The sequence below is a fragment of the Mauremys reevesii genome, linkage group 2 (genome assembly GCF_016161935.1).
Source record: "Mauremys reevesii isolate NIE-2019 linkage group 2, ASM1616193v1, whole genome shotgun sequence".
NCBI lineage: Eukaryota > Metazoa > Chordata > Testudines > Geoemydidae > Mauremys > Mauremys reevesii.
In genome coordinates, this window is record NC_052624.1 from 43,868,664 (window position 1) to 43,881,382 (window position 12,719).

At 44.4% G+C, this 12,719-nt stretch overlaps 1 protein-coding gene across 3 annotated transcripts in view; it reads left to right on the forward strand.

The window, feature by feature from the left end:
* The first annotated feature begins 2,321 nt into the window (after positions 1-2,321).
* Positions 2,322-12,719, forward strand: part of LOC120399107 (pituitary tumor-transforming gene 1 protein-interacting protein-like) — a 56,598-nt gene continuing 46,200 nt past the window's right edge. The window contains exons 1-2 of one of the 3 annotated variants that reach the window (XM_039527008.1): positions 2,322-2,522; positions 8,531-8,583. In XM_039527008.1, coding sequence (XP_039382942.1) covers positions 2,429-2,522; positions 8,531-8,583 — 147 coding nt within the window. In that variant the 5' untranslated portion in view covers positions 2,322-2,428. The remainder of the gene's footprint in view (positions 2,523-8,530; positions 8,584-12,719) is intronic. The other 2 variants (XM_039527009.1, XM_039527010.1) reach the window with 2 other exon arrangements.

The window sequence follows — 12,719 nt, forward strand, 5'->3', positions numbered from 1 at the left end:
GTGCCCCTACAACTACCCCACCCCTGTGCTTCCCTCCTCTCCCACCCTGCCCAGGCTACCTTGGCAGTTATCCCCCCATTTGTGTGATGAATTAATAAAGAATCCATGAATTTGAAACAACAATGACTTTATTGCCTCTTCAAGTGGAGATCAAAGGGGGGAGGGGAGGGTGGTTGGCTTACAGGGAAGTAGAGTGAACCAAGGGGGCAGGTTTTCATCAAAGAGAAACAAACAGAACTTTCACACCGTAGCCTGGCCAGTCATGAAACTGGTTTTCAAAGCTTCTGTGATGCACAGCACGCCCTGCTGTGCTCTTCTAACCGCCCTGGTGTTTGGCTGTGCATAATCAGTGGCCAGGCAATTTGCCTCAAACTCCCACCCCACCATAAACGTCTCCCCCTTACTCTCACAGATATTGTGGAGCACACAGCAAGCAGTAATAAAGATGGGAATATTGGTTTCACTGAGGTCTAACCGAGTCAGTAAACTGCATCAGTGAGCTTTTAAATGTCCAAAGGCACATTCTACCACCATTATGCACTTGCTCAGCCTACAGTTGAACTGCTCCTTACTACTGTTCAGGCTTCATAAGCCATGGGAGCAAGGGGTAGGCTGGGGTAGGTGTGACCACAAGGTGCTGCTGACTGGGAGAGCAGCCTGAGGCAGAAGCCTCCAGCTGGCATGATATTCCAGGCAGGACTGAAACTCCATTAGATAACACTTAAAGAAGAGAATGACCTGGAGTCATTCCCATTTTTATCCAGGTGCCCCCAACCAACCTCACCACGGGATGACAACGACAACAATGGCTAGCAGTCATATTGTATGGTCTGCCACCTGCAAGGCAAGGCAAGGGGATGCTGCTGTGTAGCACTGCAGTACTGCGTCTGCCAGCAGCACCCAGGAGACATACGGTGACAGTGAGCTGAGTGGGCTCCATGCTTGCCGTGTCGTCTGCACAGGTAATCCAGGAAAAAAGGCGAGAAACGATTTTTTGCCGTTGCTTTCAAGGAGGGAGGGAGGGAGGGAGTGAGAGAGGCCTGACAACATGTACCCAGAACCACCCGCGACAATGTTTTTGCCCCATCAGGCATTGGGAGCTCAACCCAGAATTCTAATGGGTGTCGGAGACTGTGGGAACTGTGGGATAGCTACCACAGTGCAACGCTCCAAAAGTCGACGCTAGCCTCGGTACTGTGCACACACCCTGCCGACTTAATGCATTTAATGGGGACACATACAATCGACTGTATCAAATCGATTTCTAAAAAATTGACTTCTATTAAATCAACCTAATTTCGTAGTGTAGACATTCCCTTAGAAACAGTTTTTCATGTAATGTTTTGGGCTAATTTTTAGATATTAAAATAAGTTTCTTAAAAGAATATAGACAAGATTTTTTTTTAATTTACTCTCATTATGTAGCGGCAAAGAGTTCTATGGCACCTTATAGACTAACAAATGTATTGGAGCATGAGCTTTTGTGGGTGAATATAAGGTGCCACAGAACTCTGCCGCTTTTACAGATCCAGAGTAACAGGGCTACCCCTCTGATATTTGATCTCATTATGTAGTGTGTGATATCTATTTAGCTTGTCAAATAAGACTAAGAACCCTCCAGGTTACACACTGTACACTAAAAGAACAGGAGTACTTGTGGCACCTGTTCTTTTTGCGGATACAGACTAACACGGCTGCTACTCTGAAAACTGTACACTAAGAAAACATGTCTGATATTAAGAGGTTCTAACTAGGGGCCAAAGGAACTACAGTATCCAATGACTGGGGTTTAAGTTAAAAAAACCCAGATTGGAATAAGGTGTTCCTGTGAAGGTAATTAACCATTGGAACAGGTTACCAAGGGACGCTGATGCTAGAGTTAGTAACTTAGAGGGGGTGCACTAGCTCGCCAGTGACAGCAAATCAGCCGCTAATGTGATCACTGCGCTAAGCCAGTGACTCCGTGTGACTCCAGGGCCGTTCTGCAGGGGGTGTTCCCGCTCCCCGGAGCTCGGCTAGCGCCAGGGCAGTCACTCACTGTTCACGCAAAGAGAAGCCCGAAGGGGCCAGGAGAGGACACCCCGTGAGGGGCAGGGAGGAGGACAAGAGGGGACTAAGGGCAAAGAGGATGGAAAGACCGACTGAGCCATCCTGGGGGAGGGACTGACATCGGGGGGGGGCACACCACAGGGCAGGGAAACGAGGACAAAGCCCCGGGTTCTAGTCTAGCCGCCCCCCGTGGAACTGCCGGGGGGCGAAAGCAGCAGAGCCGCTGGGCGCCGCTAGAGGCCGCTGGACCCGGCCCGGCTCCGGGGCTGGCATTGCGTCTGCGCGGGAGGCGGGCGGGGTGCGGTTCGCTGCACGCGCTCAAAGGAGGCGGCGAGTGGGCCGCGGCCCTGCAGTCAGCGGAGCGCCCGGCCCGGCAGCGATGGAGGCGATGCGGCTCTGCGCGCTCTGGCTGCCCGGCCTGACCCTCATCCGCCCGGGGTCGGGAACGGGCCCGGGAGACCCGGCTGTACCGGGTGAGGAGAGGAGAGGAGAGGAGAGGAGGGGCGGGGCGGGGCGGGGCGGTAAGGGAGCTGCGCGGAGCGGAGCCCGTGGCTGGGCGAGGGCGAGGGGGGCGCTCCGCGGTTAGGCTCTGGGGGCTGCCCCGGCTCTGGGGGTGTGGGAGGCACCTACAGTTAGGGTCTGGGGCTGTGGGGGCGGCTGGACCGGGGGCCGCGCTGCTGGGCTCTGGGGGGGGGGGGGCACAGAGGTTGCGCCCCCGCCCCGCACTACGTGCCTTGGTGCGTGTAGGGCCGGCGGGGTTTCCCCGCCCTCAGGAGCGGCCTGTTCTCCAGTCCGCCTGGTGCGCCGCACAGGCAGGGTAGTGGGAACAGGGTGAAAGAAGGAGACTCGACTGCACCCGTGCACGTTTCTAGTGTCTGTGTAGACCTGCCCTAAAACACCCCGGGGGCAGAGTTTTCCCCCAAGACGCGCCTGCTGTGACTCACCCAGAGGGAGGCACCTGACAAAAGCATAATAGAGAAACAGGAACTGGATTGTCCTAGGGCTTCCTTTAACTTTTTCTCTGGTAACTGCTATGCCAGGGTTTCAGATTATCTAGATAGCTTCACACCTTGTCTACACTACAAAATTAAGTTGACCTAAATTAGCTCTCAGATGGAGCCCCTCCCGAGCTCTGCTCTAGACGTTTACATGGGTGCAATCTGCCCTGGCTTGGACTGTCAGCCTGTTGTAGGAGGAGTGGGGGGACATCTCCAACTGTGAGCTCAGTGCAGTACTGACAGGTCCAGAGGTGGGAGGACTCCACCTGTCAGTACCTGCCACAGTTAAGTTGGTGGAAGCACTCCTGGTTAGGATGGGCACTAATCAGTGCAGATGCATCTGAAGAAGAGAGTTTTTTTACCCACAAAAGCTTATGCCCAATGAAATCTGTTAGTCTTTAAAGTGCCACCGGACTCCTCATTGTTTTTGTGGATACAGACTAACATGGCTACACCTCTGATACTTGGCACCACTGACAGGCAGTGTAGTGTGAACATGAACTGCTGCAGCAATTACTGTGGTGGCTGTAGGCTGACCTAACTCAGGTCAACTTAATTTTGTAGGTCTTACATCGATCTAACCCGTAGCGTAGATGAAGTCTCTTTGTACAGCACTATTATTGTGAGATGGGGCTATGCTCCAGAGAAAGTATGCTAGACAAATAAAATGACTGCCCCCAAGAGATTAGTGGTAGAGTCACAAATATCTGCATTTTAGCTAAAATCCTCATGCTGTTCATTCTTGGTTTAGTACTGGTCAGCTTGGTAGAACAGCAGGCTTTTCAAAAGGTTTGAGGACGAGAGAATATATCATCCGTGTGTTGCCTGTATACGTGAGGGATGGGTTTTGTAATGAGGGACAGTTGAGGTGTTCTAGATTGATGGACTGCTGCCATACTAGTTATCCTCTGGGCACCAGAACTGTGCTAGGCCATTGAAGGCTCTTGGTAAAAATATCTTCAACTTTAATAGTTATTGACAGAGGTTATAAGAAAATGTTTTTATATGGTTGATTTTCATTAAATTAGATTGTGAGATGTACATTGTAATGAATACTCAGGATTCAATCTGAGCAGACCAGCTCTCTTCCACAAAGATTTCTCCATGAAAAGGAATATTAAATTTCCTCTTTCTCTTCCTCCCTCCACCAGCTGATCAACATATTGTGACAAAAGTGAACTTTTTTTTTTATTCTGCTACTAAAATATTAGGGATGAACCAACAAGCAGCTAACACCTCTGTAAAATAGTGTGCTCTGAGAATGCAAATCTGACTAAACATTAATTACTTGCACTGTGGAAATTGTATACTTGGTACATTCAGCTCTTCATCTCTTTTTAGGCCATGTCTAGGTAAGGTGGAAGATGTATTTTAAACACACATTAAAAATCTTACAGCTTTTCTACGTAGAAAAATTATACAGCTTTAACTGTGTTGGTATAGTTAAAGTGCCACAACCCACTAGTGTGGATGCAGTTATAGTGGTATAAGGATGCTTAATATCATGGCAGCTTAATCCTGTATGAGATTCATAGATTCCAGGGCCAGAAGGGATCATTGTGATCATCAAGTCTCACCTCTGGTATAACAGGCTGTAGAACTTCCCTAAAATAATTCCTGTTTTGGTTTTAAAATTGTCAGTGATGGAGAATCCACCATGACCCATGGTAAATTGTCCCAGTAGTTAATTACTCACACTGTTAAAAAAATGTATACTTTATTTCTTGGCTGAATTTGTCTAGCTTCAAATTCCTTTGTTGTTCCTTTCTCTGCTAGATTGAAGAGCACAGTATTAAATATTTGTTCCCCATGTAGATATTTATAGATCGTAATCAAGTCACTTCTCTTAGTTAAAATAGATTGAGTTCTTTGAGTCTCTGACTACAAGGCATTTTTTCTAATCCCTCAATCATTGTCATGGCTCTTCTCTGAACACTCTCCATTTTATCAACATCCTTCCTATACTGTGGGCACCATAACTAGATACAGTATTCCAGCAGCGATCACATTGTACCAACTATTCTCTCTACTGCTACTCAAGAGTCCCCTGTTTATGCATCCCAGGATCACATTAACTCGGCTAAAGCATCACAATGGGAGCTTATGTTCAGCTGATTATCCACTACAGCCTCTGAATCTTTTTCAGTCACTTCTTCCCAGGATAGAGTCCCCCTTTCTGTAAGTGTGGACTACATTCTTTGTACGTGTATAAATCTACATGTAGCCATATTAAAATGCATGTTGTTTGCTTGCACCCAATTTATCAAGCCATCCAGATCATTCTGAATCAAGGACTTGATGTCTTAATTATTTACCACTACTTATCAGGCACCTTTATACTGATGCAACTGTTTCCATGCAAGGTTGTACTGATATAACTATTGGGGTTAAAAAAAATCACAACCCTACCTGAAATAGCCAACCCAATACAAAAACTGTGTAGAAAAGGCAAGTTTTGATTTTTAATGTGTGTTAAAAATACACCTCTTTTTCCTAGTAAAGGTGTAAGGCCTTAGAATCTTGAAATTTTATGGGAACGTTGTCAATTTGAAATCCAGTTGTGTTAAAAAGACTTGAAAGTAGTTTCCAAGTACTAGACTGGCTTCTGACTCTGCCTACCAATATTTGGTTTTGATTGCATTTTCCTATATTTAAAAATGTTTTGTTCTCTCTCCACTGTTGCTGTTTGAAAGACGAACACAGACAGGGAAAGGAAAGCTGTACCTGACTGCAAAGCAAATAGTGAAAACAGCTGTAAGCTGTGCTGTAAAGTGCAAAGAGTAAAACAAAATGAAAATTAGAAACTATATTTCTCCAGTCTTTCACTTATAGTAATCTTAGGTGTTGTAACAACAATAAATAAAATATTTTAAAATGTCAAGTCTTTTTTTTCCTGTGATCATTTTGATCATACAGAATAGGGGGTCTGGTGTAGTGGGGTGTTTATAAATTGTGAACTGCTACTTTGTAAGAGGAGTGAGGCTGACTGAAGTGTATATTCTGATTGTGGAATTTTTAATATTTGGCATTTAGAGCTTTTATATAGGTGCTGTTTATTTTATAAATCTAAAGAAATCATTGGTTCTGTTATTCAGGCCCCAGTCCTTCAAAGAGCATGCAAGGTTTTAGGTTGTTGACCAGATCTTCTCGAGAGCCTGTGAAATTTCACTGAGTTGAACTGGTCCTGCACTCTATTTACTTTCTTGATGTAGTTCTTGTGGGTTTTCACTTTATTTTTACTTTGAATGACTTCAGTTATAAAAGGTCATCCATTTAAAAGAAAATTTAAAAATCCCTGGAATTCCCATACCTTTCTAACAATACCAGTGCACTGAATGAACCAATTTCCTGAACTTCATTTAGAAACTTGAGTTTTCTAGCTCTGATTATTGTGAATTTTTTTTTGCCCATGTGGCATAACATTACTGAAAACTTAAATTTACAGAGTTAAGGAATATTTGCTATAGACTTTATGAATTTTTCCAGGGCTTTGGAGCTGTGCTCTGGCTCCACTCCAGCTCCAGACAAAACCTGTAGCTCCACTGCTCCAGAGCTGCTCTGCGCGCCAGCTCCGGGCTGTGCTCCAAAGCCCTGATTTTTTTTTTCTAAATTTTTATTTCTATTTTTTGCTTGAGGTTGGTGTATTGGCCATACTATTAGAATTTGAGTTTCTTCATTGGATTGGCTGCTACTTGATACAATGTGAACTAATCAGTGTGTGTGTGGGGGGGCAGTTTAAATTTATTAATTTAATTTATTAATCTGAATATACCAGTACATAAAGCACAAATTTGTTATATGCTAAGAATTAATGTCAAAGCAGCAGGACAATGAATTATGAAATGTAGGAGTTTAAATATCTTCTAGATATTTAGAAAAAAAAACACTAAGTAAGCTCTTTGACAATTTTTGTAGACTTAAAAAATGTCTTATCTATTTATGACTAACGGATGGCTGTGTAAAAGTAGGCCTGTATACCTGTCCAAAAGTCATTACCATCTGATGACTTGTTGTTTGTTGCCTATGTGAAATGAATTGATGGTGTCATGCCAGTTTCTAGGAATCTGCACACAACAAATTACAATTGGAATGCCTTTTGGCAGAGTAGCTAGAAAATCAAGGATTGGTTGGGCAAGTAGACTGAACTATCTTTTAGTTTCTAGACATGGTCCATTTAGGTAAGGACTGAGGCATCTCATTGGACCAGTGAGAAGAAGTTATTCTATCTGTGCGGTGGATGAAGGACCAGACTCCAGGGCTGTCAGGATGGCTTTTCACAAACAGTAACCTCTAAACTTTTTCTGTAATGATTAAAACAAGTTGCATCCTGTTACCTGCCACTGAAAAATAGGTACTACACCTCTACCCCAATATAACGCTGTCCTCAGGAGCCAAAAAATCTTACCGCGTTATAGGTGAACGTGTTATATCGAACTTGCTTTGATCCGCCTGAGTGCGCAGCCCCGCCCCCCCAAGCACTTCTTTACTGTGTTATATCCGAATTCGTGTTATATTGGGTTGTGTTATATCGGGGTAGTGGTGTAGTTACAGCTGTAATCATCCTCAGGCAATATGAACAACAATGGGTTTTCTGTGCTTAAAGATACTTTTTTCATTGTAAAACCTAACTAAAATATAGATTAACTCTTCCTATTTCATGTGGCTTTTAAAACATCCCTTAATGGTTCTTGTTGAGCTTTTTGCTAAGTAATTTGGTCTCCTGTCTTGAGAAGTTTTTTTCCTCTTAAAATGAGAACATGCCTGTCATGAGGCTTTATTTTTTTAAACCTTTTAAAAAAGTTCTTGAGACTTTTTTATGGAAAGGAGGAAAATTTGGTACTAAATCCACGTTAGGCATTGCTTGGCTTCTGCTTCCAAAGCTGCAGAGCTCAGAGTTTCCTTCAAATTGAATGGCAAGAGATTTAGAATTTCAGCAAAGATGTAGGCAGGCTCAAAACTCATGGGTCACGGGTTAAGTCTTCCGTAATCATTTTGCAGAGAACAGTCCTCTTTCACTGATCTTCCTTTTGCGAATTAGAGCCAGGCATCGGCATAACTTTTTTCCTAAACAGTGTGGAGGTGAAATTGGGTGTTCGGTGTCGTTTTACTTGTTAAAATACTAGTGAAAATAAAAGCTTTGATTTAAAATAAAGAAGCAAACTCACTGTTCTTTCTTTGCATGTACACCTCTACCTCGATATAACGCTGTCCTTGGGAGCCAAAAAATCTTACCGCGTTATAGGTGAAACCACGTTATATTGAACTTGCTTTGATTCACCGGAGTGCGCAGCCCCGCCCCCTGGAGCACTGCTTTACCACGTTCTATCCAAATTTGTGTTATATCAGGTGGCGTTATGCCGAGGTAGCGTTGTATTTGGTAGATGAGATTACATTTTTGTGTATACATGCTGTGATTAAGAAGTTATATTATTTGACACTATTGATTAAAAAAAGTTTATAACGTTGATATTCTTTTTTTCTAGCATGTTCTAATTTCTCCTTCAAGTCCTGTGAAGAATGTCTAAAAAATGTTTCAGTAAGTTTTGTCATTTTTTTTACTATTTTGGGGTCAGAGAATCTGGTGATGTTTATGTTTAATGAGATGATGCTGAAATGTCTTACTACAGCTCACTCCTTAGCCGTGCTGCGCAGGCTCAGAGGGGAGTGGGGAAGGAGATAACATGACTCTTTCTAATGATTTATACTGTTTTGCTATCTGGAGTGGCTCATGGCTGTGTGCCTACCTCGGAGCAGACTGTCAAAAGCAGTGCAGACACCCCAAATTGGTGATATGTTTTATAATTAGATTTCACCAACACAGTAACAAATGTGAACTCCTGGATCACTATATCGGTCTTGTTGTAGAGTCACAGACAGTCCCCTTAGGCTCTCCAGTCTATCTTGCCACCCAGGCAAGCTGGACTTAGTGATAAATGGTCACTTAATATCACAAAATATTCAGGTTGCTTCCAGTCCCAAGAGACCAGTTACTTACTCCAGATCAATTGGTACCCTAGATCTTCCACCAAAGACACTGCCTGTAGCCAGTCCTGTACTAAACTATCTAAAGATTTATTAACCAGGAAAAAGAGAATTATTTACAGGTTAAAGCAAACAAACATATACACAAATGAGTTGCAGTCTAAATCCTAAAAGTGAGAGTTGTAGTGATATGTCAATTCACAATAGGATACAGAGGGACCTAGACAAATTAGAGGATTGGGCCAAAAGAAATATGATGAGGTTCAACAAGGACAAGTGCAGAGTCCTGCACTTCGGATGGAAGAATCCCATGCACTGCTACAGACTAGGGACTGAATGGCTGGGCAGCAGTTCTGCAGAAAAGGACCTAGGGGTTACGGTGGACGAAAAGCTGAATATGAGTCAACAGTGTGCCCTTGTTGCCAAGAAGGCTAATGGCATTTTGGGTTGTATAAGTAGGGGCATTTCCAGCAGATCGAGGGATGTGATCATTCCCCTCTACTCAGCACTGGTGAGGCCTCATTTGGAGTACTGTGTCCAGTTTTGGGCCCCACACTACAAGAAGGATGTGGATAAATTGGAGAGAGTCCAGCGGAGGGCAACAAAAATGATTACGGGGCTGGAGCACATGACTTATGAGGAGAGGCTGAGGGAACTGGGATTGTTTAGTCTGCAGAAGAGAAGAATGAGGGGGGATTTGATAGCTGCTTTCAACTACCTGAAAGGGGGTTCCAAAGAGGATGGATCTAGACTGTTCTCAGTGGTAGAAGATGACAGAACAAGGAGTAATGGTCTCAAGTTGCAGAGGGGGAGGTTTAGGTTGGATATTAGGAAAAACTTTTTCACTAGTAGGGTGGTGAAGAACTGGAATGGATTACCTAGGGAGGTGGTGGAATCTCCTTCCTTAGAGGTTTTTAAGGTCAGGCTTGACAAAGCCCTGGCTGGGATGATTTAGTTGGGTTTGGTCCTGCTTTGAGCAGGGGGTTGGACTAGATGACCTCCTGAGGTCCCTTCCAACCCTGAGATTCTATGATTCTATGAATGTGTTTTGGTAAATCCAAGGATAACCCTGGAGGATCTCTTGGTTCAGTTTAGAGTCTATGGCCCTGTGAGAATGCAACCAACAAAGACCTGAAAATTCCCTTGTGACCCTTTATCTTTTACATTTAGTCTTCCAGTCTGAGATGAGCTCCCGTGCATGTTGCATTTCCAAGATTCAATAAGGCCATTCACCTATTCTTTGTGTTGCAGTGTTCCTTAATGGCCTGTTTTAATCTTGATAAGTCTCCTAATTGGGTGGGGGAATGATTCCCATGCCTGGGTTCACAAGCTCAGTGCAAACGTTTTCAAAGTTATAAAGCCAACTTTACATATATTTTTTTATAGCAGGGAAAACGGACATTGCAAGTGAGATTGCTGCATGCAGTAACTTACAAGCATTTTATAGTGCCTAAACACTAAATACATTATTATAAGACTAATACTTATTTTGAACAATAACATATAGGTGAGCTGGTTTGGCTTCCAGCGGTGAGTTTGTCAGTTCTTAGCTAAAGCCTTCAAGTGCCAGCTCTGGCCAAAACTGATTTGCCAGCATCGTAGAAAGCATTACTTGTTCATCCAGCTAATGAAAACGTAGAAATTATTGTAAAATATCTTTTCACTAAGAAAAAATAAACAGTCTTATGTTTTCGTACATATGTTACTTTGTTGTAATGGGTCATTTCATTTAGTCCCAATTAGCCTTGTGACAGCAAATTTTAAAACAATAAGATGAAATATGCTGATTCTCTCTGTACTGGCATAGTTGCTCACTGTGCGTGCTATTAGCCCTCCACTAGTTCAACATGAGACTAGCAAAGCAATAAATAAAGGCGCTCATCATCTTTGAAGTAGAAGACAGGAGAAGGTAAATATGAGTCATCTAGGACAGTGGTTCTCAAAGCTGGTCCGACGCTTGTTCAGGGAAAGCCCCTGGCGGGCCAGGCCGGTTTGTTTACCTGCCGTGTCCGCAGGTTCGGCCGATCGCGGCTCCCACTGTCCGCAGCTCCAGGCTATTGGGGGCTGTGGGAAGCAGTGGCCAGTGCATCCCTCGGCCCACGCTGCTTCCCGCAGCCCCCATTGGCCTGGAGCGGCGAACTGCGGTGAGTGGGAGCTGCGATCGGCCAAACCTGTGGACGCGGCAAGTAAACAAACCGGCCCGGCCTGTCAGGCTTTTCCTGAACAAGCGGCAGACTGGCTCTGAGAACCACTGATCTAGGATGGGCTTGTAACTATTGAGGAATTCACTTATCACTGACTTGGCTATGTATAGGAAGCTTTTTTGCAGTATTTTCTCTTTAAATAGATGCTGCTTGTAAGTACTAAAATGTTGACATGTTAATAGGTGTATTCCTGACACACACACCCCTTACACACTTTCCATCCACACAAGTGAGAACTACTCAGGTGCACGGATAAGAAAATAAATCCGCAGGGGAGTATGCCGAAGACACCAAGAGAATGTAGATATGTTATGTTCAAAATCTATCAAACTATTGACAGTGTATTACTTCCTTTGATGACAGAATGATGGATGATGCAGTGAGACTGCCTTAATATCATCAGGGCTGACCTTGGAGAGATGAGGTTAGACTTGACTGAGCTGAATCACATGACTGAGACGATTTGCAGAAAAATATAAAAGGCAGAAAGAACTAAACCATTGGCATTTATGTATGTAACGTAAAGGCATTAGATCATTGGAAATGATTTTTTAATTGTCTCAGTAGAAAAATACCCAGCTGCTCATTTTGGTAGTAAAACAGATGGCAGCAGAAAATGAAAATAAGCATTTGGGGAATAGACGATAAAAATTTCTACTAAATCTTAGGGCTTGTCTACACTACACAGTAATTATTAGTGTCTACATTACAGCCCACCGATGTAAGTGCCCTACTACACTGACATCCGAACTCCACCCTCCACAAGAGATATAAGGCTTATGTTGGTGCAGTTAGGGTGATGCAGTGCCTGTGTAGACACTTCATCTGGTACATTGGCTGTCTTATCAGTTTCACAACAGAGCTGTGAAATTGATAAATGAGCCTGACAGCTGCCCCCTGCTTCTCTGAAGAGCTGGGTGGCTGGACCCTGCTCCTGGCTTGGAGCTGGGGTGAGAAGCCTGGTGGGGGGGGGGGACCCCCACACTCGCTCCCTGCCATGAGCCTGGCAGGGAGTAAGTTGGGGGCGGGCCAAGAAGCCGAGGTAGCTGGACCTCGCTCTCCTGGGGCAAGAAGCCGTGGGTGGCTTCTCCTGGCAAGGAACGGGAGGACAAGAAGCCCTGGGTGGCTTCTGCTGGCAGAGAATGAGGAGTGGGGTGGGGGAGGAGCCCAACCTGCCTGGAGCCTGTGGCGCAGCCAGGCTCTTGACAGGAAGCTAAGAGACCAGGCTCTCAGCTCCCCACACTGCCCCTCTTAGGTCGGTGGAAGTGCTCCTGCTGAGTGTGCTCACCACTGATCCAAGGACTGTTGTGTGGGCGTGCATTTACTTCAGTAATTACTGTGGTGGGTGTGAGTCGACCTAATATAGCTTGGCTTAGTTGCTTGGTTTAGTTTTTTACCATCCCTACCATATAGATCAGAATATTCAAACTTCTGTCACCTAAATAAAAGCAGTCTCATCTTCAGAGTTTCTGGAACAGTTGCAGCT